Source organism: Pinus tabuliformis, chromosome 1_2 (genome assembly GCF_031772625.1).
Source record: "Pinus tabuliformis cultivar Carrire ecotype Pingquan chromosome 1_2, CPIR1, whole genome shotgun sequence".
Taxonomy (NCBI): domain Eukaryota; kingdom Viridiplantae; phylum Streptophyta; class Pinopsida; order Pinales; family Pinaceae; genus Pinus; species Pinus tabuliformis.
In genome coordinates, this window is record NC_142298.1 from 1,342,227,149 (window position 1) to 1,342,254,496 (window position 27,348).

At 37.3% G+C, this 27,348-nt stretch overlaps 1 protein-coding gene across 3 annotated transcripts; it reads left to right on the plus strand.

The window, feature by feature from the left end:
* Positions 1-24,081: 24,081 nt before the first annotated feature.
* On the plus strand, positions 24,082-27,054 carry LOC149211180 (putative LRR receptor-like serine/threonine-protein kinase At5g48740). Of its 3 annotated transcripts, XM_089396947.1 has the most exons (9): positions 24,082-24,370; positions 24,482-24,882; positions 25,113-25,213; positions 25,411-25,589; positions 25,693-25,822; positions 25,913-25,981; positions 26,113-26,299; positions 26,397-26,529; positions 26,618-27,054. In XM_089396947.1, exons 2-9 carry the CDS (start codon positions 24,773-24,775, stop codon positions 26,867-26,869), a joined length of 1,161 nt encoding a protein of 386 aa, XP_089253073.1. In that variant the 5' UTR covers positions 24,082-24,370; positions 24,482-24,772; the 3' UTR covers positions 26,870-27,054. The 3 variants fall into 3 exon arrangements, with proteins under 3 accessions (XP_089253073.1, XP_089253074.1, XP_089253075.1); XM_089396948.1 differs by lacking the exon at positions 24,482-24,882 and having other exon boundaries at positions 24,084-24,370; positions 26,618-27,046; XM_089396949.1 differs by lacking the exon at positions 24,482-24,882 and having other exon boundaries at positions 24,352-24,370; positions 25,121-25,213; positions 26,618-27,046.
* Positions 27,055-27,348: the final 294 nt, after the last annotated feature.

Genomic DNA, 27,348 nt, shown 5'->3' on the forward strand with positions numbered 1-27,348 from the left:
GCATCGAAAATCAGCTCCTTTTCCCATTTCGGGGCTCCCAGGGGCTATTTTGACCTCCTACGCAGTCTCCATGGGCCTCGCTCAGCGCGCTTTGACCGAGGTCCTTGTTGTTCCACGCCGGCTGCCATGGCCACTGGTTCAGGGTGTTTTCGATTGATGTTTTGGATTTCAAGGATTTGTTCATCCCGATTCGGTCACGGTTCTTTGACAGTTGTTTATGGATCCGACTCGGATCATGGCCTCTGAACTGAAAAGATTTTGGACCTCCAAAAGCTGGTTTTCTTCAAGCATCGACTAAGTGAGGAAACTGTTGTCTCACTTGTCCAATCTCAATCCACTTCGAACTGCTCGGCTTCAAACCTTTAAGCCCAATTCTGAGGTATTCCACCTGTCCACTGCGCGTCGTCCTTACCTTCCTGTCTAGCACTGTGTCTTCCTGCAACTCATTAAGATATTCAGGTAGTAGGTCATCAATAGAAGGCAATTGATTCTGCTCTTCAGGGTCCTCAATCATTGAAGGTTCAAACAACCTCAAGCAATCTGCGTTTACGACTGAGTAGATGTGCATGTAAGCTGGCAGATCAAGGCGAAAAGCATTTTCACCAATCTTCTCAAGTATCCTGAAGGGTCCATACCTGATAGGTTTTAGCTTCTTACCTTCACCTTGCATCCTGTCCTTGCTGATATACAGCCAAACTTGGTCTCCAACTTGAAAACTATGCTCCATCCGATGCTTATCATGCCTAGCCTTGTACTTGGCCTGGCTCTTTTCCAGCTATTCCTGTACTACCTGATGGATCTCCTGGATCTGTTCAATGAACCTAGTCGCTTTGTCCACATCACTGTGTCCATCAACCATGGTATCTTTTCCAAAGACAAAATCCAAGGGAGACCTTGGTATGAAACCAAAGTAGGTCTCAAAAGGAGATCTCTGGGTAGAAGAGTGTTTGGCTCTGTTGTAAGCATGCTGCACATAACATAAGTGTTCATCCCAAAGCTTAGGGTGTTTGCTGTAATATCCTCTCAGTAACTGGATCACTGTCCTGTTAACTACTTCTGTCTAGCCATCTTTTTATGGATGAAAAGTTGTGCTTTTATTTAATTTGGTGTCCATTAGTTCCCACAAACTGGACCAAAACTTTCCCACAAATCGGGTGTCTCGATCAGATATAATGGAAGTGGGTAATCCAAAATGAACCCATACGTGTTCAAAGAATAGTTTTGCAGTTTGTTCAGTTGTAATCTGTTTACTACAGGGTATCAAAATACACATTTTGCTGAACCTATCCACAAAAACATATAGATAATCATGACCTTTCCTAGATTTAGGCGGTCCTCCAACAAAATCCATGGGAATGCTCTCCCAAGGGTGAGAAGGAACTAGAAATGGAGTGTACAAGCCTAGTTTTCTGTTGCTGGGCTTGCTTTTAGCACACATAGCACACCCCTTTACATATCTAGAAACTGTCTCACTCATTCTTGGCCAATAACAGAACCTTTGTAGCTATGCAACTCTTTTACTTACCCCAAAGTGACCTGATATCAGAGAAGTGTGTGCTTCCCTAATTATCTCTGCTCTCTCAGTTTGTGGAATGTAGAGTTTCCCACAATGATATAAGAGTCAGTCCTTTACATGATAGTCCAATTCTTCTACTCTTTTTCCTTGACTCAAAGTTGCATATACATCTTTAAAGTCCATATCTTGAGCATACTGTTCTATGTAGCTTTCATGTAGCACAGAATGATGCTTAAGTATGGTAGATGCATTTATAATGGGTCTAGATAACATGTCTGCAACCTTGTTATGTATTCCCTTTTTATATATGATGACTAAATGAAACTGTTGTAGAAAACCCATCCATCTATAATGTCTTGATTGTTGCAACTTAGTTTGGGAGTGTAGATATTGAAGTGGCTGATGATCAGTATGTATTACTGTTTCTTTGCCCATTAAGTAATGTTTCCACTTTTTCACACTCTGAACTAATGCATACAATTCTTTATCATATGTAGGATAGTTAACTACTGCAGGATTAAAAGTCTCAGAATGTTAACATATGGGTTTATCGTGCTGTGTCAACACTGCTCCCATGGCATAGTCACTGGCATCAGTTTGGATCTCAAATGGTCTTTGTAGATCTGGCAGTGCTAGTACGAGTGCTGTACTAATTTTTTCTTTCAAGGTGTCGAAGGCTTTTTTCTCTTTGCCTCCCCACTGAAACACCTTGTTCAATCCTATCAAAGCATGTAAGGGAGCTGCAATTGAGGAAAAATTTGAAATGAACTTCCTCCAATACTGTGTTGCTCCTAAGAAGCTTCTCACTTCTGTAGCAGACTTGGGTTTAGGCCAGTTTACAATGACTGCCACTTTAGAGGGATCTATTTTCAATTCACCTCCCCCTACTATATGGCCCAAATAATTTAGAGAGGTTTTTCCAAATTCACATTTGGAGAGTTGAACATGAAGTTTTTCTCTTTTCAAAACATCTAATGTCTGCTTAACATGCTTTAAATGTTCTTCGCATGTTTTACTAAAAATCAGAATGTCATCCAGATACACAATAACAAAATCATCAAGAAAAGGTCTGAGCACATCATTCATTAATCTCATGAAAGTAGCAGGGGCATTGGTCAAGCCAAAAGGCATAACCAGCCATTCATACAATCCGCGCTTTGTTTTGAAAGCAGTCTTCCATGCATCTTGCTCTGCAACTATGACCTGATGGTCTCCACTGTGCAAATCCAGCTTGGTGAAATAAACAACTTCCTTTAATTGATCTAAGTGATCATCTATGCGAGGAAGGGGATAACGATTTTTGACTGTTATTTTACTCAGTCCTCGATAATCAATGCACATTCTCCACGAGCCATCTTTCTTTCTCACCAAAATGATTGGTGACCCACATGGTGATGTGCTAGGCCTGATGAACCCTTTCTCGAGCAACTCCTGCACCTATTTCTTGATTTCAGCATTCTCTAAAGCAGATAACCTGTACATCCCAATGTTAGGCAAAGGAACATCTTGCTACAAAATAATATCATGTTCTATTCCTTTTTGGGTGGCAAACCTTGAGGTTCTTGAAATAAGACATCATACTCTGAAACAATCTTTTCTATATCAGCTTTCTGATTAGAATTACAGCCCTCAAATACATTGGTTTTATCAGTTTTCTTTTCCTTTACAACCATTAGTAAGAACTGTTTGCATGAATTTATCATTCTTTTCATCTGTCCTGAGTTTATGAGAGTATAATTGTTCTTGAGCTTATGAGCTCTTACAAAGTATTCAATTCCATCTTTAACAAGAAGATACTTGTTCTCGGCTCTATAGAAAATAAACTTTCTTTCATACAAGTAAGGACTTCCTAAAACAATTCCACATATATCCAAACGAATTACATCTAAGTCAACCTCATCTACAAATGCTAACCCAAAAGAAAACTTGAGTTTGCACTGTCTAGTCACTTGTAGTTGTGCTTTATCATTCAACCATCCTAATGGGTATGGTTTCTTATGAGGTGTAGTTCCTAATCCCAATTTCTTTACAATTGCTTCAGAAATCAGATTTACTTGTGAGCCACTATCAAACAAAGTATCAATATTTTGATATTTGGAAACAACTCGAATATGGAAAAGCTCATTCCTTTTTCTCTCATGTTCTTCATCAATGACAGATTGAGCAGAATTACTAGTAGATGCTTCAGAATTCTTACCCTTTATACCTGTGGCTGCTATGATTGTTTCATCTCCCAAGTCTGATCCCAAATCCTTCTGAATAGCTGCAACAATCTTCTTCTTCTTTCCCTCAGACTTCTTAGGTCTCAGCTCTGGATGCAGAATCCAACAGTGCTCATCATCATGCCCCTCCTTTTTACAGTGGGTGCATGAGGCTTTTCCTTTCTGTGTAGTGTTATCCTTCCTTGCTTTCCACTTCTGCTTTCTTTTCTCCTTGCTTTTGTTTACAGTGGGTTGGGATGATCCCCCAAATTCTGGATTTCCATTCTTTCCTCTAGCTTCCAGATGAGTAGCTTGTACAGATACCTCATCTATACTAGTGGGATTAAACATGAGGATAGTGTGCCTCATGTAGCTGTGTAGACCACCAATATACTTCAAAAGAGTTTCTGGTGAGTCTAATGAAATACCCAACATCAATTCTCTCTTTCTGAACTCTTGAGTATACCCTTGTACACTTTTCCCTTTCAACTGCCAAAGAGTTTGCCAGCTCATCATGGCTTGTTGCATGTAGGCCAATGGATAGAACTGCTTTTTGATTGCAGTAACAAAGTCACTCCAGACAGAGATGGTCTTACCATGCTTCCTCATATCAACTTGGGTTCTGCCTTCCCACCATACCAAGGCAGTGCCTCCTAGGCGAAGGCTTGCCAGCTGAATCTTGCTCTTGTTTGAGTCTATATTTTGTACTCTGCAATACACATCAATTTGTCTTATCCAATTGTCCAAGTTTTCAGCATTTAACTCTCCATCATATATGGGCAAATCAAATTTAACAACTAACTTAATCAAAGACACTTTCTTATTATGCACAGGGCTACTAGGAGGTGTAGGGAAGCTTTCTTATTTCCCCTTTCCTTTTGTGTGGTCATGGGAATGAGATTCATCTTCTTCTTTATCTTGCTTAGAGCCTAATGAATCTTCACCCTTATGCTTTCTAAAGTCCCTATACATTTCTTCCACCATGGACTTTATAGCTAAGAAACTTTCTAGGAATTGAGAGTCTGGCCCTACAGAACCTTCTTCTGACATTGTCTTTCAAGAATAGACTCTCCCAATTTCAGGATTAGTTTCCACCAATTCTCCTTCTCCTAATTTGAGCTTTGATCTAGTGAGCATTCACAGCTAAATCAACACAAGCTTGTCTAACCTTACAGCCTAAAGCTCTGATACCACTTGATCTTATAATCACCCTATGAGTGACCTCAGTGAAGATTTATTAAACAAAAGGTATTACAGACCCATGTGCTGGTGTGTGTGTTCTGTGTTATTGAAGCAACGGATCAATCAGATTGCCAATACACAGAAAATAAAGGGAAAGACAGCAGAGAAATACAGTAAGCAACACAAAGACACAAGCACGTTTTAATAAGGAGTTCACCCTATTCTCCAGGGCTACGTCTCTGGTCTAGCTTCAGTGGTGGCCTTGTTTATTATGTCTTTCAGCAAAGAAATTACAATGAAGGGACTCAATATGAGTTCTCCTGAAGCAGATTTTGCTTGGCAGGGTCGTTCTTGGATTCCCGAAGCCACTTGGAGTACACAGAGTCTTGTTCTTCCTACCAGCTCTGTGACCCTTGGTCTACAGTGGAAGAGCCAACTGTGATGCTCAATCCGAATAGATTCCTCTATGGGAAGGCTTGATTCTTCAAGCTCTCTGGTGCTCGATGCTGCTTATGGTCAGCTCAACCCTCTATCTCCTCTGCCTGGCTTTACTACTCTCTGTGCTCAGTCCTCCTCTCAGGGTTCACTGTTCACTGTCTCTCTTGGTCCCTTGGACTCTTCGATCTGAATCTCTCTTCCATCCCGTTCACTGTCTTTGTTCATGGCTTTAGCCATTCGACCTCCATGCCTGTTCGTTTCCTCTCCCGCCTGCGTTGATTCACCTGTCGCCTGCGTGTTTGGTATTCCTTGTTCAGTGTTAGCATGAACGCTCGAGAAGTAGCCATGCGTCCCCATCAAAACAGTGCCAGCCTATTTGTCGATTCGTTTCTTCCTCCATCGTGGCGGTCAACGGATCTCAAATCCCCTTAGATCGCGGCTTAATTCCCTGTCAATTCCGCTCTGTCTATCGGACGCAATCTCAGCCGTCCGATTTGGGCTCCTCCAGATCCAACGTCATTCGCACGTCGAGCGCGGTTGACTTGCTCGACTGATAACGCGTGATCGCGGCGGTTTTTCTCTCACCTCTGCTGCCACGCGTCGATCGCTGAGGGTGCTCGCTCCGTTTTCTCCAAAACCGCTTACCGTTCAAGGGTGCCCAGGTAAACCCGCCAGTTTCCAGGTTGTGGGTCACCTTCGTATGATGGCGCTTTACCTTTTTCCGCCCACGGTCCTCTGGCTCCCAATTGACCGAGTGCTTAAGCTCTACCATTTCAGCCCTGTTTGCCCAGCGATGCGTGTTAGCGCTAAGCGCTAATGCGCATCGAAAATCAGCTCCTTTTCCCATTCCGGGGCTCCCAGGGGCTATTTTGACCTCCTGCGCAGTCTCCATGGGCCTCGGTCAGCACGCTTTGACTGAGGTCCTCGTCGTTCCACACCGGCTGCCATGGCCACTGGTTCAGGGTGTTTTCGATTGCTGTTTTGGATTTCAAGGATTTGTTCATCCCGATTCGGTCATGGTTCTTTAACAGTCGTTTATGGATCCGATTCGGATCACACTTGAATTCACAATATTTTGTAAGCAACTTGAAGAGTGGAGATGCTATTTTAGTGAAGTCTTCTATAAATCTTCTATAGTATCCTGTAAATCCTAGAAAGCTTCTAACATCCCTTTGGCAACTTGGAATTGATAACTTAGAGATGACTTCAACTTTAGATTTGTCAACTTTAATCCCATCTCCTGAAATGTGATGTCCTAAAACAATACCTTCTGTAAACATCATAAAGCATTTTTCATGGCTTAGTGAAAGATTTGTTTCTTTACATCTTTTAAGGACATTTTCCAAATTTTCCAAAGCTTCTTCAAATGTGTTACCATAGACTGTAAAATCATCCATATACACCTCTACACAATCATGTATTAAATCAGAAAAAATTCCTAGTACTTCTCTTTGGAATGTTGCAGGTGCATTACATAACCCAAAAGGAAGTACTCGGTAGGCAAAAGTTCCCCATGGACAAGAAAATGTGGTTTTATCCTGATCCTCAAGTGCTACCTGAATTTGATTATAACCACTAAAACCATCCAAGAATGAGAAATACTTCTTACCTACTAATGTATCTAATACCTAATCTATAAAGGGAAAAGGAAAGTGATCTTTCAAGGTTTCTTTATTCAATTCTCAGTAATCAATGCACACCCTCCATTTACCATTCTTTTTAGGCGCAATTACCAAAGGAGAAACCCATTGGCTATCTGAAATTGGGTAAATGAAGTTTACATTGAGTAATTTTTGGAGCTCTTCTTTCACAAATTCCCTAAGATTTGGATTCATTCTTCTCTGAGGTTGTTTGATTGGTCTACTGTTTTCTTCAATATAGATATGATGAATACAAGTCTTAGGATCAATACCTTTCATGTTGGTGTACTCCCATGCAAATGTAGTAGAATGTTTTTGTAATGTTTTGGTTAGCTCTTCTTGTTATAGTTTCTCCAAGTTTTTGTTTATCTTCAATGTCCTACCTGGAAAAATTTTAATTGTAAAGCTACCAAACTCTTCCATAGAATAAAGAGACATCTGCCTAGATGACAAGTATTCAACATTAGATTTTTCTTGGAATTGTGCATGATCATATTTTGAAGATGTTTCAAAATTTTCCAATGTGTTCAAAATTTGACTATCTTCACTAATTTCTGACATAGTAAAGAGAGGTTGAATATCATCTTCATTATCAATCCATTCCTTGTCATGTATTTCTGTGATTGATTTTGCTGAAGGATACAAAGTAAATTTCTTTGTTGAATTACCATCAGAAATATACATGTCACCGGATCTACAACTAATAAAAGCATCAGCTGTGGCCAGCCAAGGTCTTCCTAATATGAGTGGGTGTCCTCCTGGATTATTCTTGGGAGTTAAAATCATGAAATCAACAGGATATTCCCAAGAATCTAATGATACTGAAATGTCTTCTAGCAAACCATCTGGTTTGATTACTGATCTATCTGCAAGTTCTAGCAAGGTAGGTGTGTAAAGAAGATTAGGAAGTTTAAGCTGTTCCATAGTTTGTCTACTATAATGCTTACTGCTGCCCCTAATTCAATCAATGTGTTTGGAATTTCAATTCCATTTATATGTGTTTTGACAATTGGACTTCCTTGATCCACATATTTCTGCATGGAAATCTTTCCCATCATGATGTCTACTATCTTTCCTACCTGGTGAATTCTTTTTGTTTCTCTAGGTTTCCTTCCTGGTCTTTTAATGCTCAACTCCTTTATTGTCTTGGCTAGAATAGGAATTTCTCTAATGGCTTGTAACAAAGGAATTTTGATACATACATTCTTCAATTCATCTATAAAGTCATAATTGGGCAACAAGATCTATTTCTCTACCCCTCTATCAATTTGTAATCTCTCAGGAAAAGGAGGTGTAGAAGTAAATACTGGTTGCTCAATGATAGGAGTTGTGTTTATTGATTCTTTTTGTTTTTCTTTTTCAATGTTTTGGTTTTGGAGGGATGTTCCGTCAAAACTTTTATTGACTTTTAGAGAGTCTTTCTCAGAGATATCTTGTTCTTGAATGACTATAGAAGGTTTTTCCTTTTCTAATATCCTACCAGATCTAAGTTGAACATCATTAAGATCTAGAGGAGTAATCATGTAAGTTGGAAATTGTTGTCCTTCTACCATGTAAGCATTCTGAGGGTTTTTATTATTGGGGTTTGGCAATGGTTGGGCAAGTAGCTAATTTGGTTTTTGTTGAAATGGAAGCAAGAGTTGAAGATTTTGACTTTGTTGTGGAGGTTGTTGTGGAAAGGGTAATGAAAGTTGACGGTTCTGATTTTGAAGTTGTGGTTGCTGATTTTGCTGTTGATTTTGTGGGGGAGGATAACTTTGATAGGATGGAGGATATTGATAATATTGAGCAAATCTTCCATAAGGATTTTGTATCCCTTGCACCCATGGTTGAGATTGATACTGAGATTGAGGTTGAGGCCAAGGTTGCTGCCAAGAATTCCAATTTGGTGGGGGTTGAAGATACATTGGATTGTTAAATCCTTGATTTTGTGGCCCCTGCCAAGGTCTTCTTGTAACAAAACAAAGAGGTTCTGCAGAATTTGGGATTGTTTCCTCTTGAAAGATAGCCTTAAGACCTGGGATTGAGGGACAACCCTTGGTCTCATGATTTTCTGAACAAATCATACAAGTTTCTACAATTTTTGCATCTAAAGGGCATTCCCTTAGAGCATGTTTCTTTCTGCATTTTGGACAAAAGATGGCTAAAGCATCAGGCTCTATTTTCTTCTTGTTTTGAATTTTAAGGGTGTCTAGCTGCTCACTAAGGCTCCCTAAAATGTCAGTTTTGAACTCATCAAGCATATAGCCAATTTCTGCCCTACTTACAGATCCAGTTGCAGATTTGTTTGCTTTAACAAGAGAAGGATCTCTCGGCCCTTTCCCGGTTTTAGATTTCCCTCTTGAGAGATGAACACATAGTTCTACTATGTCGCTCAATGGAAGTTGAGAGATATCTCCCTTCCCCATCATGTTAAGGATATCTATCCACTCATCTCTAATGGCCTTTAACAAAAGAGCTTTCAAATTTTCTTAATCTAAATTGTTCATTTTTGCTCTTTTCAAATTATAGTTGAATCTCTCAAGCAAATCCTCTTTTTTCATCATTTTGAACACCTCATATTTATGATTGGTAGGCATACAATAATCCAAGTATCTATCCAAAAATGCCTTTTTCATGTCATTCCATGTTCTAATGGATTGAGTGACTAACCCCATGAACCATTTCAAAGCAGCCCTTTTAGTGTTGAAGGGAAGAATTTGAGTTTTTGAGAGTCTTCTAAATAGTCATAAGTTCTGCACAAGACTTCAAACTCAAACAAAAATGTTTCAGGGTCCTCACATCTCAACCCATAAAAGTTTGGGAGGACAGATGGTAAGATGTTTTTCATTGTGGTATGTGTTTCCTCATCCACTATAGGGAATCCAAAAGAGTTATCTACTTCCCTATTTCCTCTGCCTCCTCCATTATTACCTCTACCTCCTCCATTATTTCCTCTACCTCTCCCTCTACCCCCTCCTCTAAACAGTGAGAATTCTCCATCGTGTTCTTCTTCTTCCATTGTAGTTTCTTCAGAGTCAGTATAGGGCTCAACCTGCAAGGTTATTCTCTCTTCCTCTGGTTCTTCTATTAATGGACTATGAGAGGGAGTTTCTACTTTTTCTTCCTCACTAGGTATTCCTAGTTCTTCAACTACAATAGGCTCTCCTGTGGAGGTGAAAAAGGTTATCCCTGCTGTTGGAGTTTCAAAATTTTTCTCTCTTAGGACTGTTTTGGTAGATGATGTAGGAGAATCTTCTGATTGAGTTTCTGCCCCTTGAATTCCAGGAATCCTATGGCTGGGAGTATGAGTCTGGGATGGAGGTGTGTCCTTTCTAACTCTTGGTGGAGTAGGTGGAGTTGTAGGAATCGAACTTCTGCCCCTAGCTATAAATCTACCCCTAGAATCTCTTTCTCTATGCATGTCATTGTTTTCTTTTGTTGTTTTTGTTTTTTTCTTTTTATGAATGTAAGAGATAAGGCTACCTAGTTACACTTCCGCGACAACGGTACCAAAATGTTTGCTCAATTTAGTGTCCTAAATTGCTCTACATAAATTATCAATCCAGGTATTGCAAACTGATGAAGTGTAGTGCACTATATGTGCTAGATGGCCCTTCTTACTTCAGTGTTTTTGAGTTTTAAGTTGTTTTGGGGTTTTTAATCCTTTAATCCCTAATGATGTACAATGTATTTAACAAAAACCTTAAATCTCCTTCTGCTAAAGAAATGAAATGAGGACTAAGAGTGCTTAAAGTCAGATTAGGAAGTAAAGTTTAGTTAAGAAAGAAAATTTTAAGAACCACCCTAAATTTATATGTATAATAAATAGGCTAATCCCCATGATACATAGGAAAAATGGGAGGGGATTTTATCAATAATATAATATGTATATATATATTTTTTTGGTGAATCTCTCACCAGATTATATTATCTTGTACAGTGATGGAGAATCTTTCACTGAATTATAAAATCTTGTAAGATCTTGGCAAATCTTTTACTGAATAATAAAATATTGTGAAGTCTTGGCGAATGTTTTGTTAAAGTATGAAACCATATATGATAATAAGAAAACATATTCCTTAAACTGTAATATACTAACATACATGTTTGGAAAAAAGAAACATAATTTTCTCTTCCTACAAACAATGTTCCAAGTTTCAGTGGCCATGTTTGTCAAGGTTCTTACAATACACTCTTTCATATCCTTCTATTAGTTTTGATAATATTCCACAACAAAGTTCTTGTAGGTGTTGATATTGACAACGAGTTCTGTCAAGGTAGGAGAAATTAATCTTTTCTCTACAACTTTTGTCAAGCTACCACTTTTTTCAAGTTATCAAATTTCTTTCTTATTCCATAGACTCCAACTGCGAGATAAAAAAAACACATCAAGTTTGTTTACCCCAACACGCCAACAAATAGCAAGCCCCAACTATATTATATAAGAAAGTATTAGGTATCCCAAAGGCTTGAAGGGGATCTAATTGAAAGAAGTGACCATTGTGAGAATCCTTCCAATCAATATATGAATATATAAATGTAGATTTATTATTATTTTAATTGGAAATCTTCAATTAAATAATAAAATTTAATTACGTCTCTCCCAATCTAAATTGCTTATTAGCATAATTCACTACCCTCATAGGTCTCGCATTTTTTAACAGCGTTGTAACATGTAGATTAATTTCCTTTTTGGTGAACAATCTCCACCTTTTAGGAAAATATGGTGCAGTGGCTCCAAACCCTACAGATCATTAGGACAAACTAAGAATACCACAAAAGATGAAAGGTTATACAAACCAAATTATTTTTCAAACAACTAATCCAACATCAGTACCTAAACTTTTTCATGAAGATATCATATTGAGAATGTTTGAAAAATGGTGAAAAATCTTCTGCGAGGGTGATGCGGAAAGAGTGATAAGGTTTCATTGTTTTGAATTTTTTTTGTTAAATTAGAAAAAGTTAAAAATCAATATTAATGAAGATATTGGTATTTTTTACTAAATTTTGTGAAGTGACTAAATGTAGCTTTAACCATTCACCTTAAGATATTTTTACAATATAATTTCCTAAGTTTATTTAATATCTTCATTATCATAAAAACCAACCTATATCCATCTTAACTCCACATCTACCACTCTAGGGGGATGAAATCTATTTATCCCTCTCAGCACTTGGTAGACCCAGAATTAAGATGGATCTAAGATGATAGAATTTTCCCTTTAAATAGTCTATGCTCACATGAATACCATGGTATTACCATGGGTCAATACCATGGGTTATCATAAACCTGGAGCTTAAAAATTACTATTAGTAATTTATAAAAATTAATAAAATTAATAATTGATTTTTATTTTATTTTCCATTTTAACCAAGTTAAAATGTTTAACATACATTAAATTACAACATCCATTTTTACTCTTGATCCACCAAAGAGGGATCAAATATTTTTTCACTCTATGCTAGTTTGCATATCACGATATTTGATCCCTCTTAGGGCTTAGTAGATCCAGAGTAAAGATGGATCTATGCTGGTTTAATTCCCCCATTTAAATAGGCTACATTCCACGTGAATACCATGGGTCAATACCATGTGCCATTTTTATTTGTATTAATACTAATATTAGGGTTAATAATGTTTTTTTGCGTGGTATTAATAATAATCTAGCCCATGGTATTTGGCCCATATTATTTTGCCCATAGGTTTCCCCTAAATATAATTCATTTTTTGAGTGTTCGTAAATATAAGGTGACTTATGGAGTAAATATAAAAAAATGTTTTATTTGTTTACCATATTTTTATTAATTTACCACACCTCTTTTACAAATATGGTATTTGGCTCATAGGATTCACTTAAATAAAACCTCTTTTTTGAGCCTTCATAAATAGAAAGAGGGTTATAGACTTAAATATAAAAAGAGGTTTTATTTATTTACCATACGTCTAATTTATTTATATTTTTATTTATTTACTATACCTTTTGAGTAGGTATAAAAAGAGGTTTTATTTATTTACCATACATCCACCTTATTTATATTTTTATTTGTTTACACCCTTGCATGTATATAAGGTGACTTATGGAGTAAATATAAAAAATGTTTTATTTATTTACCATACCTCTCATTTATTTATATTTTTATTAATTTACCATACCTCTTTTATAAATATGGTATTTGGCCCATAGGATTCACTTAAATAAAACCTATTCTTGAAAATTAGGGTGAATGGAAGGTTGTAACTCCTAATTTCAAGGGCTAAATTTACCCTTTTTACACTTTCCCTTAAAATAAGGTGGGCTAGTTGAGGCGACTTGTAAAAATGTACTATGATACAAAATATTTGCCCACTAAAAATTTAAAACCCCTTAATTTCGCCAAAGGGCGAAAATTCGCCCCTAAAATTTTCTATGAGGAAAACAGAATTCCTATTTATGCTCTTATTATTGTTTCCAAAACATGAACTAAAGGAACTTAAGAGTGAAGTTGCAACTACTGTCTAATCAGTTTAATGAAATATTAAAAGTGAAATTGCAGATATCTATGATGAAAACAAAACTAAAATGAAATACTGAAAATGAGATTACAACTACTGTTTAGTCTATTGCAGAATCAAAACTTAATGAAAAACTAAAAATGAAATTGCAACAAAACTAAATGAAAAACTAAGATTGAAAATGAATTGCAACTACTCTACTATAAAAACTTAAATGAAGTGCTTTGTAACTCTGCTACACAATTTTGGGAGAACAACCTCCTTGTGATAACATTTTGAGGAATTCCATACTTCATTGTTCTAAGAGAAAATAAATACAAAAATGCAGAAAAAGACTCATTACATAAGTGAAATATTCCACCACTTAGTTTAAGATGAACCATCAACTAGAAGAGCTTTTAGAAACATTCACCTACAACATGAGTCACTAAACTAATAATAAAATGACATTGATCAGTTTAATTAAAAATCTAAAGACTAATGAACAACAAATTAAATAAATTACTCTACACTACTGAACTCAACTTTAAGCTACTGATAAGAAACTGAAAAGAAATTAAACCAAAAGACTATTCTGTATTGAAATAAGTTGTTCTGCGTTAGTAAGAAAATAGTAAAAATTGTATTATGAACAAGGTTAGCAAATGGCTATAAACATCATGGAAAAATAGAGTGAATTTACAACTCAATTATAAAAGACAAAACAAAATAAAATGTAACCTTAACCAGCACAGGGGCCCTCTGCAACTGCTCAGGTTATATGCACTTAGTCAACACTCCAACAAATGCTTTCAGGTATCCATGAAACACAAAGTCTATATATTGAAAACAGAGAATGAGTTCTCAAAACTACAGAGCGGTACTCTGAACTTAACACATGAGCAAATTTGAACTGGTTCTGCGTTCTTCACATAGGTATTTATAGACAAATTATACAACTGTTTTATGGAGAAAAATGAGCTATAGCAGAACACGTAGGCAGACAGGCCCACGGAATTCTCTTCCTTGTTGGAGACATAATTCTAAGGTAATGGCTATTGGATTCAGTTTTCACAAGTGGCTGATGAAGTCTGTGGCCTCAAGAAACTACTTCGGATCCCATCACTGAGAAACATGTACAAAATAGAGTCTTGTTTGCCTTAGGTTTCTATGTTTGACTTCCCTTTGACCGAAGTCTTCCTTGTCGACCTGGGCCAGGTGAATAGGACACGATCCATGCCCTGATGTTTTCCAAGCTTCCCATGTAGTCATTTTCCCCTCTTGACACCTGGAACCTGCAAAAGCGTGGAGGTAGCTGCGAAACAGCCGATTAGCTGCAGAATGTGGCTGCGTTTCGTAGCTAAAAGACAAAAACTTATTCAAACAGCAAACATAAAAGTATAACATGTAAATCACTAAAATATTCTCCTTGAGGCAATGTATAATGGTAATTGATGATGAGGATGCATTTTTCAAAGAAGAATGGATGAGAAAAGTTGCTAAGGAAAGGGCAATTTTGGAGCTCAACAATGTGTGTCGAAGAGTTGGGAAACTTTTACATCGTGATGAATTACCACTACAACCAATATGTACAATGTAGATCTTTGAAAAGTGGGAATTTGATTTCATTGGGTCGATCTACCCACCAACATGTCATTATCATGCACGATATATCATCACAGCTGCCGAATATCTCATGCGATGGGCAGAGGTGGCACCGATTAAATATTGTACAACAGACACAATGACAAGGTTTATCTTTGAAAATATCATATCCAGGTTTGGATGCCCAAAAATCCTAACAAGTGAACAAGGGACTCATTTTATAAATGAAATAGTTGCATCCCTCCTGCAGAATTTCCTAGTCCAACATCATAAGAGCAACCCATACCACCCTTAGGCTAATGGGATGGTTGAAGCATTCAAAAAGATACTGGAGAAGGGACTAACGAAGATATGTTCGACAAGTCGAGACAATTGGGATGAGCATGTACCAGCTACGTTATGGGTGTAGCGAATGACAATCAAGCGATCACACAAGCAAACACCGTTCCAATTGGTATATGGACGAGAAGCCACGGTACCTGCTGAATTTGCAACACTGAGCATATTCATTGCTTAAGATACAAAGATGAAAGACGATGCATCACTACAGAAGTGGTTGGAGGAATTGATGGAATTAGATGAAGCCAAATTTCTAGCTGAATTCCACCAGTCTATTGAGAAAACAAGGCTAAAAGCATGGCACGACAGGCACAATAAGAGAAAATTGTTCACAGTTGGAGGAAAATTTTTATTATAAGACATCAAGTTTCAGAAGTTCCCAGGTAAGTTGCAAATGCATTGTCTTGGTCCATTCATAGTCGAGGAAATCAGGGAGTCTGGAGCATTGAAACTTGCGCAATTGGATGGAATATTGATACCAGGATGGGTGAATAGCGCATGCTTGAAGCCTTTCCATCAGTACAACACCCAATATTCTAATTGATAAGATCTCTGAAAAGGGCCTATAGGTAGGTTTAGAGTTAGTAGGAATAAGACAATCAAGCAGTCAGTCCGTTTAAGTTTTATTTTATTTTATTTTCCATATAATAATTCTTGCGTGTTAGCTCAGTTGCGACACCTATGCCACCTCACCACAACTGACAGTCATCATGGAGGTTAGTCACACATTTCACAAGTCTTATCCATCGTATTCAGAGTGTTTTCCGTAATAATTAGGTAATAATACCCCTGTCCGGTAAATTTCCATAGAATCTTTTCCTGTTATGGAAAGAGTTAACCAATAAATTCGCCATTACGGTCACATTATTACCCATCTACTCCACTTTGTACTTTTCCCATCATGCATCATCCAAGTTAGGTACAACTCAGCTAGCGACCAGTTAACATGATCAAGTATGCATAGGTAAAGTTGTCGTAGTAATTAGTTAGCGAGTCTAGTCAAAAATGTCGTGTCGAATTTGGTCTGCTTAATTTGCATGGTTATATAGGAATTTTCAGAAGTTCCAATTTAGGTGACAAAATTCTTCGAGTCTCGGCTCGAAACTCAAAAAAGTTACTCAAGCACTCGCTATCAGCCCCCTGTAACTGTCATATATCAGCAATGCAGAAGTATGATGAAGATAATCTCAGTTCCTGAAGACAAGCTAGATGACAGAATACTGTTATAGAATCATTGTATGGGAAATATAATAAAGCAACATTGGTAGACAAAGATCTTTCAAATTATTTCTAGTTTCTAGTGCTCAAGTGAGAGTTATATACAGAAGAAGTTTCGAAGGGTGATGATACAATGGCAACGAATATCAAAGGAACATCTCAGTCACTTCAGCGTTCGACTTTGATAAATTTGAGGAGTTTGTCGATTTTCGGAATGTCTTTCACTGCAATGAAATGCATTAACATTTTGGTGAGCAAGATGCATTGTGGCTCACTCTGGTTAGACAAATAATGTCCAATTCAAGTGGAGGAAATTCAATGCCTCACTAGGCTCTCACCAACAGGAGATGAAATCTCGACCGCGTTCAAGACCAGGTCGAAGCGAGCCAAGAAGGAGGGGGACAATGATTATTACAGTCAGTATAACACCAAGCGCAGTGGCAAGGGCACTAAAATAGATTTGATCAATAAGGACCACATCAGATTCACTTGCTACATCATTGCAGGGAAAGTAATGAGACATTTCTCTAGAAATGAGTGCACATTGGACACCATATCAGTTGCCGAGCACTGTTGCGAAGGAATTTCGCTCAACCGATCAACATTTCTACTGAATGAGTTATTTGAAGCTTGCGAGGATCCATACAGATGAACCAAAAATTTCATTTTCGGGTATTTGATTATGACTTTGGTGATGTGGAAATGGTGCGTGCCAGCAGGGAGGAACCTAGTGGAAATCATAGATGAGCAACCACTGACGCTCATATACACACCATGGAGGACGTCCAAGGACCTTAGCAGCAAAGAGATCAATGAAGTATGATTTAAGGACTGGTACCAGAAGATTGTTGCCACAATAAGGGCGACGCAAAGAATCCCCAAGGGATTGCTCGATAACTACTCGCACTAAATCTGGTTTGGGGTAACACATGGCCAGACTTATATCAAGCCATAATGCGTCCATCCAGAGACTTTTCAAATGAGGCCCTAGTGGTTCACATTGACAGAAGGGGAATTCCACACGGAGGTCGGAGCGTTTGCCAGGGGTGGTTGGGCGGAGGAGGAATTACAGTCGATGGTTTGTCAAATGGAGCAACAGATGAGCTCCATTTAGTAGACAATTTCCATCTTCCACGGTTCAACATGTATGACTCCCCAGTCCAGTGCTTTTCAAGGGTTTACTTTGTTCAATCTGATCATAACTACTCCCCTCGCTATGGCTATCCCCCATCATAGCCCTCACTCTCAGACAAAGCCAACCATCCCCAAACCCAGGCAGCCCAAAGGTACTAAGGTACCAGCGGCCAAGAAGCAAAAGACAATGCCTGTTGTGACTATTGTGCACCTCACCGGAGATGGACTCTAGTCAGCATCGACCTCCCCAATTGTTGAAGAAAACCCACAATCTACCTCTACTGTCTCACCTAGGTTGCGGGATCCATCCCCCCATACAACTTCCACCTTCATGACCCTATCTAACATAGTCCCTCCAGGTGAAGGCCATACTGTTGTTCAAACATCCCTAGTATCCTTACTGCTAGGAATGGGCCAACTCCCAGGTGAACAACCAATCACATCAAAACCACACTCCATTGTGATCGAACTGATTGAAGCCTCATTTCCTATAAATCTCCCGGTGGTTCCAGAGTGAGTAATTATCCCTCCTGCTTCCGAATTTCTTGAAACCACACAGCCTGCAACTTCCCCACAAGGCCACTCAGAAAAATCCATTGCTAGCGGCCAACCCCTGTAAAGAAACTTCCTGGACCCATCAACAATGAAACCTAAGAACCTTCAGCATTGGTCATCTACATAACTGTTCCGATTTATCCAACGGGAAGCTCAGAGGGATAAACAGAGAAACAATGACATGGTTGCCGAGCATGAACAGGAGAAGAAAAAAATTGTCACTATCACGATTGAGCGAGATCATCTCTGACATAACAATCAACAACACAATCGCAAGTCAAGCAGGTGACATCAAAGCTAAGAGCACTTTGGCCAATTGTGGTTGATTTAGTAATTGAAGAACCTGATGATTTTTTGGTGATCATTTTGGCCAACTATTGTGACCATATTCAGACATCATGCACAGAACTTGTGGCCACCAACAAGGAGCTGAAGAAGAGTTTAGATATGGCCAGAGCAGTTTCCCAATCCAACTACAAGCTACATCATGGAGATCAAGCATAAACTCAACACTTCTACTGCACTAAAAGCTTGCTAACTGATGCCCTGACAGATGGTTATGTGCTATTGGAGCAAGTTAATGATTGGTCAGGCAGCTTGTCCATGAAAAACCAGCCAATCTATCCACTTTGCCAACAACTCCAACAATGCATCGCTGATCGAAAGACCTATAGGGACAAAGGCCAGCTGTAGCAAATCGATGATGAGATTGTCTCTCTCGAGGACAAGGTACAACAAATTAAGATGGAATTGGCCGAAACAAAAGATAAAATTCGTGATCTGAGGTCACCGGTCCGTAAACATGTAAGAGCACCGTGGGAGGTATGTGATGATGTTGAAGAAAAAGTGGAGCACCTTGCAAAATGCCCGGCTCGAGCAACCAAAGTACACATCAGTGGCCAAATCTCTCCAATAGACATAAACCCTCACAAGCGTCTGGCATACGACATTGGAAGATTATAACTGCTTCCACCAAGAAACGATTGTTGCAGTAACTGAGTTGGGGCCTTCGTTTGGGAAAGAAGGGCCAAAATGTAGCAGAAGCAGCCCCACACGAAGCAGGACCAACACACCCAAGGGAAGAAGAAACAGTGCCGCAAGAGGAGGAACCAACACAACAACAAATAATAACGACAGACCCTGCCAGGAGCAACAATAGAGCTAACAACATTGAAGATAGATTAGCTTGGGGATGATTCAAAGAACTGTAGTCAGCGCCTGTTAGGGCCTTCGTTTTGGATTTTGGTGGGAAGAAAGGTCAAGAACATGGGGGGGGGAACAACTTTTTGGGTTGCAGAGCTGACAACCAAAGGAAAGGGATGGGAACTGGGAGTGAACGGGAAGTTGTGACAATGTGGCAGAAGAGTACAGAAGCAGCTGAGCAAGGGAAATAGAAGGCAGACGAGGGCAGCTTCAACCGAATGAAATTGGCAGTGGGAATGTAGAACAAAGGATAAAAAGCAAAAGAGATCATGAGGAAGGGGTTGGTGATGAAGTGGGTGAGCAAGGGTAGGATCTTGAGAGTTGGATTGGTTACGGAAGAGCTAGGACTGTCTTCGACTCTACTTATGTCCATTCTTGTCAGTTGTGTTCTATGAAAAGTACTCTTTCAGTATTTGATGAACGGGCCTTGACCCTTTTATATTCTGTCATGTACTCTCTTATATTCCAGTTAATGAAAGAAGCATTTTGGGTTCCATATTGTATTATTGTGTTCTTGATGGGCTATTTAAAATTTTAAATGAATGATCAATAACTAGGTAGTTTATTGCGATGGCGTGAGCAGAATGACAACCTTAGATAGTACAACAAATTGAGTGTGATGAGCTATTGTTGTATGTTATTTACATTTCCTCGATACCCCTCCTGCTCCATCTAACTTCAGTCGTGGCATGCCTCGGCTGAGACTCCTTGCCCTCCGGGTAAGGTGAAAATGTCGGCGTTGTGCTAGACTACAACAGAGCCTTGTTTTCCCCTTGAGCCTGAACCCCAAGGTCTCTTCCCTATTGTCATTTTTGTGCCAACAACCCACCTGTCCACTCCTCATTCAGTTCCCCCTTTTCCCCCATTGATCCTTCTTCTATTTTGGCTTTTTTTGGGCTGATCTAAGAGTTTCTTTAAGCATGCGATAGAATCCTAAGATGTTCTTCTCTTCTCTTTGGACATTTGCCTCATTTATATATAAGCAGATGAACAATAGAACATGATTTAAAATGGCTAAAACCTTCTCCAAATTTCCTACAAATTGACATGCTAATGCTTCATCTGGGGATGTCCCTTAAAAATGGTATTTCGAGTTTGAGGTGAATTTTTTTTATATGAAATATGCAATCTAGATTGTGTAGACACGTCGTTGTTGATTTCTTTTGTTAACCAGATTTCAAAGATAATCAATTTAAAGATTTTCCTTGCTTTACCAAGTTGCAGAAAATTTCCTTTCTTATCTTTTTTCAATATAATATTTTAACCAATGGTGTGGACAAAGAGGAACTAGAGAAAGAGATCAACAGTGGAAACACACTAAATAGAAACCATTCAATAGTTGTGGCAAGATTTTAACAGCTTGTGCTAATTCTAGTTACTGTTTTTTTGTATTACTAGATTAATTTGTTTGTAATTATTGTTGTGCGGGTCATGCCACATGGGTGTGATGTTGATCTAACTCTATTGAATTATTTTTTATTAAGTTAAAAATAGGGGTGTGCGATTATAGATTTTATAAATATTATGTCATTATGTATCAAGCATTTTTTTAAAATCAATGCCTATATCATCACATAATTCTTTAAAGGGTGTTAGTTCAATGGCAGAACACTTGCCTTATAAGAAGGAGGTTCGTGGTTCGATTCTACTGTGCCCTAACATGAATTAATCAATGATATTGTAGTTTATTTTTAATTAAACTTTTTTATATTGATTTATTTCAATGGTGTGATATTTTTGTGCATTCATTTTTTATATTGTCTTTAAAGAAGCAAAAGTGATATTATATTGTCTTCAAATATAATTCTTTATTGTCTCTATAAAGACAATAATTTAAGATGCTCGCTTAAAGATAACATTTAAGACAATATAGAAGTTTTTATTTTTGTGTCAAATTAAGACAATTTATCCAAAAATTGTCTCAAATATTGTCGTAAAATACCCTATGTGTTGTAGCAATGTTGGACGACTCATACTCGTATAAGACTCGTCACGTCATTGACTCATAAACTCGTATAAGACTCAGGAATGACCCTTATAAGACTCGTCAAAATACAAAAAAAACGTTAAAATATGGTAAATTTTAAGCACAAAAGGGACTAGATATTACATTCACAGTGATGAAACTAGGTCGAAGGGACTAGAGATTACATTCTTCAAAATAAGCACATACAAGGGGGCCTATAGAAGCAAAAATAAGATGAGGGGCTGCCACCAAAACCACCACAACAGGAAATGAATAAAGTTCATAAACTGTCAAACTTCACCAAGCAGGAGAAAGATAAAGCAGTGATGAAGTTTAGAGAGAAGATGTTGATACTAGATAGGGGACGTTAAACCTAGTTCAAAGGAGGAAGGTTAGATTGACACTTTTCTACAAAATTTAGGAGGGACTTTGAGAAAAATGTATGCAAGCTGTACAAAAATTGAAATTTGATTAAAATCCACAAATGACCAAAATAAGTTAACATGCATCAAAAACTATAAAAGGAATGCAGGAATGCATAATGCATCTACCAACAAAGAGCACAATAAAAGAAAACTCTACTCTAAATTTAAATCAAACTCATGTGTAAAAGTTTGCTAGCAAAGAGGACATGTGACCCCAATAATGCAAGCTTAAAGGTCATTCAATTGAGTGACGGGTATGGTCAAAATTGCACCATAATAGAAAAGCATGTACACCCACCTCTGAAACTAATTTGAGTCAAAGGATCATTCCTGATCCGTCACTTTATTTTGGAGCATAACTGACATTTAGCAAGCATGTAACTTTCTTCCAAAGAGGTAATTTCCTTTCTAGGAAGGTGGTGGTGCAAAGAAATAAAGCCCATTGGCTGGTAGATACAAGTGCATTACTATACAAATATTAAAAGAATTATAACAAAAAGAAATTGAAAATCTTTGGTTAGAATTCAGGAGGGTTTCAAGCACTATGGACATGGATGGTACACACAAAGTGAATAACTATATGCTTTTTTAGAACAAATGCACAGTAAAGTCATCTAGTCAATAAGCCATGGAGACCTTGATTCACAAGGGTAGAGTTGCAAAGAAGCCATTGGTAGTGGCGGGATGTTTACCTCAAGGAAGTAAGTATTTGAAAGAGCTAGATGGTATAAGTCTAATTGGAATGCCACAGATACATCACCTCATTTCCAAAAAAAGAAAAAATAAAAAAACAAAAACAAAAATAAAAGAATTGAACATTTTGTGCCTGTTGAGGCTTGACAGGTTCTATTCAGGTCCTATAGAATAGAATACCCACGGGTCTTATACGGGTAAATGAGTTCTATAAAATACCCGCAAAATTTGGATCTTAAATGCGGGTTCTAAGAGAGTGACCCGGCTCGATATAGAACTCACCAAGACCCGCGAGTACTTGCGGGTTTAACACGGGTCATACTTCATTATGTTCTAGTGCCCATACCTCCTTGGTGACATGTAATAAGTCTACTAAGTCTCTTAATAACATTTAATAAAAGTGAAATACTTAAAGTCTATCGTCGTACAAATCAGCAACAAAATAATTCAATTAAAATAATTGAACAACACTATATTAATCCATATTTCAGGATAAAAGCGAGCTCACGAGCATGCAGTGATCGATTTCATAGGCAAATGCTCAAGTCACATCAAAGTGAACGGTTTCTTCATCGAAATCATAAAGTCCGAGACAAACTTTTGGTTTACAGAGCAAGGAACGATGGCCCCATGTTTGTGGGATTTTTTTTTAATGATCCGTAATATTATATTTCATCGGTTGAATGTTAGTTGGCACGATGGGAAAAGAACAAGGAACGATGGCCCCATATTTGTTGGATTTTTTTTAATGATCCGTTGAATGTTAGTTGGCACAAAGGAATAAAATTTGACGGGAAATAGTCGGTGATTTCATTACTGAATTTTTAATTTTTAATTTTTTCAAATGATTTGTTTTTGTTAATTAATCGTCGGTGATTTGATTATTGATTTTTTAATTTTTATTTTTTCAAAATGATTTGTTTTCGTTAAGTGAGAAAATAAATTATAAATTTAATAAGGTTGTATAGTTAGTGTTTTTTGCGGTCCAGTTTAATTTACGATATGGCAAATTTCAACTTTAGCAAAATTTCAACTTTGATGATAGACTGACAGAGTTACACACCATACTGTGGGCTGTAAAATGAGCCTCTCCGCTCAATTAATTACCCATCTGCAATTCATATATATAATAAATATTTCAAACTTATAAATATAATAAATAATTATAAATAGTAATTGTGAATAACAATTAAATGTGAAGTGTGCAATTATTTGAATGCTAATTAACATAAATATGTTGTGCATTTCAAATTTGTAAATATGATTCATAATTGTTCCTCAATATTATAAATATTAAATATAGTAATAAGCTATATTATTTTGAAATTATTATCTATATATATATATATATATAATATATATATATATATTTAAAAGTAGATAATTTATAAAAATTATTATAAATTATAAAAAATATTCCAAATTTATCAATAATTATGAATAACAATTATAAGGAATATTAAGCATGTGAGGTACAATAATATAATGAATGTAGTTTTTCTCTAAGACATAAAATTAGTCGATTTGCTTCAGCGATTAGTGAATAGTGATACAGGGTTTGCATCGATTAGTGGCAACTAGTCGGTCAGATCGGACCTTTGCCGGATTTCTTCCGGAGATAAGCTCTATCTTTGCAAGTGTTTCTTCTTTAGATAAATTCTGGAGATAAGCGTTTCTTCTGGAGATAAGCTCTCTCTTTGCAAGTGTTTCTTCTTTACATAAATTCTGTCTTGATAGTCATTTTCAAAGAAAAACTGCTGCGGATCGGTTCGCTTGTTGTGCTAATTTTCCAGACTGGGTATTGATCTCAGAAACCCTAAAGAGTTCCATGTTTATATCCTATTTATATTCTCTGAAGGGAATTTTAATCACTAAATATAATATTACAATCTCTTTACTATTATCGCAGGTTTATATGGAACAATTGTTTCACCTGTATAATTCGTGCATACGTTTTCGACAAGCTTTCATTGAATTGAGCAATATAACATTTATTTGTATTCACAACAATTTCCATTATCAAATGTTCAAGTTATGTTTTTTATTTAATATTTTTGTTACCAGCAAAGCAAGGAATGCCCGGTACAACAGTAATACCTAAACGGTTGAAAGTTTATAAAATCTTACTGCAGGAGGTTCACGATTACAGTGAAAATCCCTCATTTGGTGTGTTGCAGATACTCTGGAAATCCTTATCTGTATGTATAAGGGCGGGGATTGTATTCAAGAAACCAGAAATAATTTAGGGAAGAACAAAGTGGGTGTTATTTTGGGAATGGTTAGAAATTGTAATGACTCCAGCATGTTAAAGTAAGTATAAATATTCCTCGTAAATTCATATTTTAGAATCAAGTTTTGGTTGATCAAGCTCATATTATTTGTGTGTGTCAATTTTTGTGTTTTCCTTTATGTCTTTTCAACCCATTGGTATCAGAACTATAGGAAAGTAAATAGAAGATCGTGAGCAAAACCTGAGAGGGCTAAGAATTAAAGAATCCACCGTTTGGGTTGTTAAGGGTTTAACTTAAGTAGTTTTTCAGGACTTTAGTGATGATGGCCGGTATTACCGTATATTGGAAGAAATTCAGGGCAAAGCAGCGTACCCGGGAAAAATTCAGCGAAAAGCTGCTTCTCAATAAAGGTTAGAATTTAAATTCAGATGTTCAATGTTCCATGTGGGGAAAAACACGAGGAGAAGAAAAAAATAAAAACGGGGAAAAACTATACAATGAAGGTCAAGAACTTATTTTTTTATGAACATTCTAATATGAAATATAGTGGGAATTCCCCATATGAAGCTAAGTAAGACGGTGCTTTCATACTTTGCCAATTTTACAGACGACTCGATGGTTTTTACCCTACACCAGATTGTGGAAGCCACACAAAACTTTAGTCACCAGATTGGGTCTGGTGTCTTTGGAATGCTGTTCCTTGGTAAACTGCCGGACGGAAAAGAGATAGCAATAAAAATGTTTTCACTGAATACAAGAGACAGCTTTCAGGAGTTCTTGACTGAGGTAATTCCAATTTCCGAATCATTTCGCTTCTGATCTCGCAATTAAGAAGAAAATATATGTGAACATAGTAAAATTGATGTATACAGATTCACTTTGTTAACAGGTGGATCTGCTTTCTAGAGTCCATCATAAGAACTTGGTGTCTCTACTGGGTTACTGTTTTGCTAAACCCGAACAGCCTATGCTTATCTACGAGTACACGTCTCAAGGGCCTTTAAAGGACCGTCTTTATGGTAAATACGTCTTTAAAGGAGGGATATTGTTTGGTTGGTTTGATATTGCAACAAAAACAGTATACATTTAATTATAAATTTGTCTTTCAGGTCAGACCGCAGGACTTTTCAAACTAAATTGGAGAAACAGGCTCAAAATAGCAATCGATGTGGCTGAGGGTAATTTAAATAAATAACGTTTTTCACACTACATTTTTGTAGTGTAAACGCTGTTTAATTTTATGTATTTGAATACAACTAAATAAGAGAAATCGTGATTAACCATATTCCTCGTCTGTTTCTGATTGAAGCACTGCAATACCTGCACGTATGTTGTATTCCAATGATAATTCACAGGGATGTGAAAACTTCAAACATCCTCCTCGACAGCGATTTGAATGGAAAATTAAGCAATTTCAGTTTGTCGATGATGACAATGGATCGGAAGGCTCCTATCGAGGATACAGTGAAAGGAACTTTGGGATACCTGGATCCAGAGTAAATGACACATATATATTATTTTTGATGCTCCAGGAATTCGATTAATTATTAAGAGAAACGGCAATTTCATTTTTATTGTTGGATATTCTTACAGGTATTTTATGACTGAGCACTTCACTCAAAAGAGCGATGTATACAGTTTTGGTGTGGTTTTATTAGAAATTATATGCGGGAGAAATCCCATCGATGTGACTCTACCTGAGGAAGAAAGGGATCTCTTGACATGGGTAAGGAAATTATTTGTAATTAAGCATCCATACATAGGCTTTCATTTTAAGTGCGTGTACGAATAATTATATTTGCACGTCGTCACAGCTGAAAGAGTACGTGGAGATCGATGAAACCCCTGAAAAAATGGTGAAAATCATAGACAAGGAGATGGATGGAAAATATGAAATGAAATCAATCACTATTGTTGCCAAAATAGCGCTAAGATGTGTTGAGCATACATCATCTGGGAGGCCCAGCATGAGTGAGGTAGTAGGAGAGCTGAAGGAGGCTTTCATGTATGAGAAAGTAAAGCTAAAGGAGGTTGTCGTTGCCAAACATGTAAAGATTCAAGAGTAACTTTAAAGCATTGAATTTACAAAGTTTTAACTTATAATTCAGATGACATATGTTTCTTGTTTCCCTTTGTTAACATGACACATTTTTTTTAATAATATCACATGATGTGATCTTGATTTCATGAAAGAGGGAAGTAATTGTAATCTACCCAAGCAAATTTGAATAGTCATTCATGTATTATAACTCAAGTGAGGCCAAATGTGTCAAAGTGGAATGAGTGGCAAATCAAAACCATACATGGAATTTGAATCAAATCGAAGACAAGTATGCAACAAGAAGGTATACCTGCCAAGTGACGTTGCACTACTATATTTTATTTATTTTTGTCTGATGGAACTTCCACTCAACTTCAACAATTAACTGAAGATTTTGTAATTTGGAGTGAAATATTTGGTTTCCAAGAGTAAAATTCCAAGAAAAGTGTATGTTGAATGGGAAATGAAAGGCTTCCAGATAAAAATCAGATTTGAATTAAAAAG

Excerpts from the sequence above, each read along its gene's own strand:
- LOC149211180 (XM_089396947.1), top strand. The coding sequence starts at position 24,773 with ATGTATAAGGGCGGGGATTGTATTCAAGAAACCAGAAATAATTTAGGG. Across the intron at positions 24,883-25,112 it reads AATGACTCCAGCATGTTAAA|GACTTTAGTGATGATGGCCG; the intron begins GTAAGTATAAAT and ends GTAGTTTTTCAG. Across the intron at positions 25,823-25,912 it reads TTTAAAGGACCGTCTTTATG|GTCAGACCGCAGGACTTTTC; the intron begins GTAAATACGTCT and ends TTTGTCTTTCAG.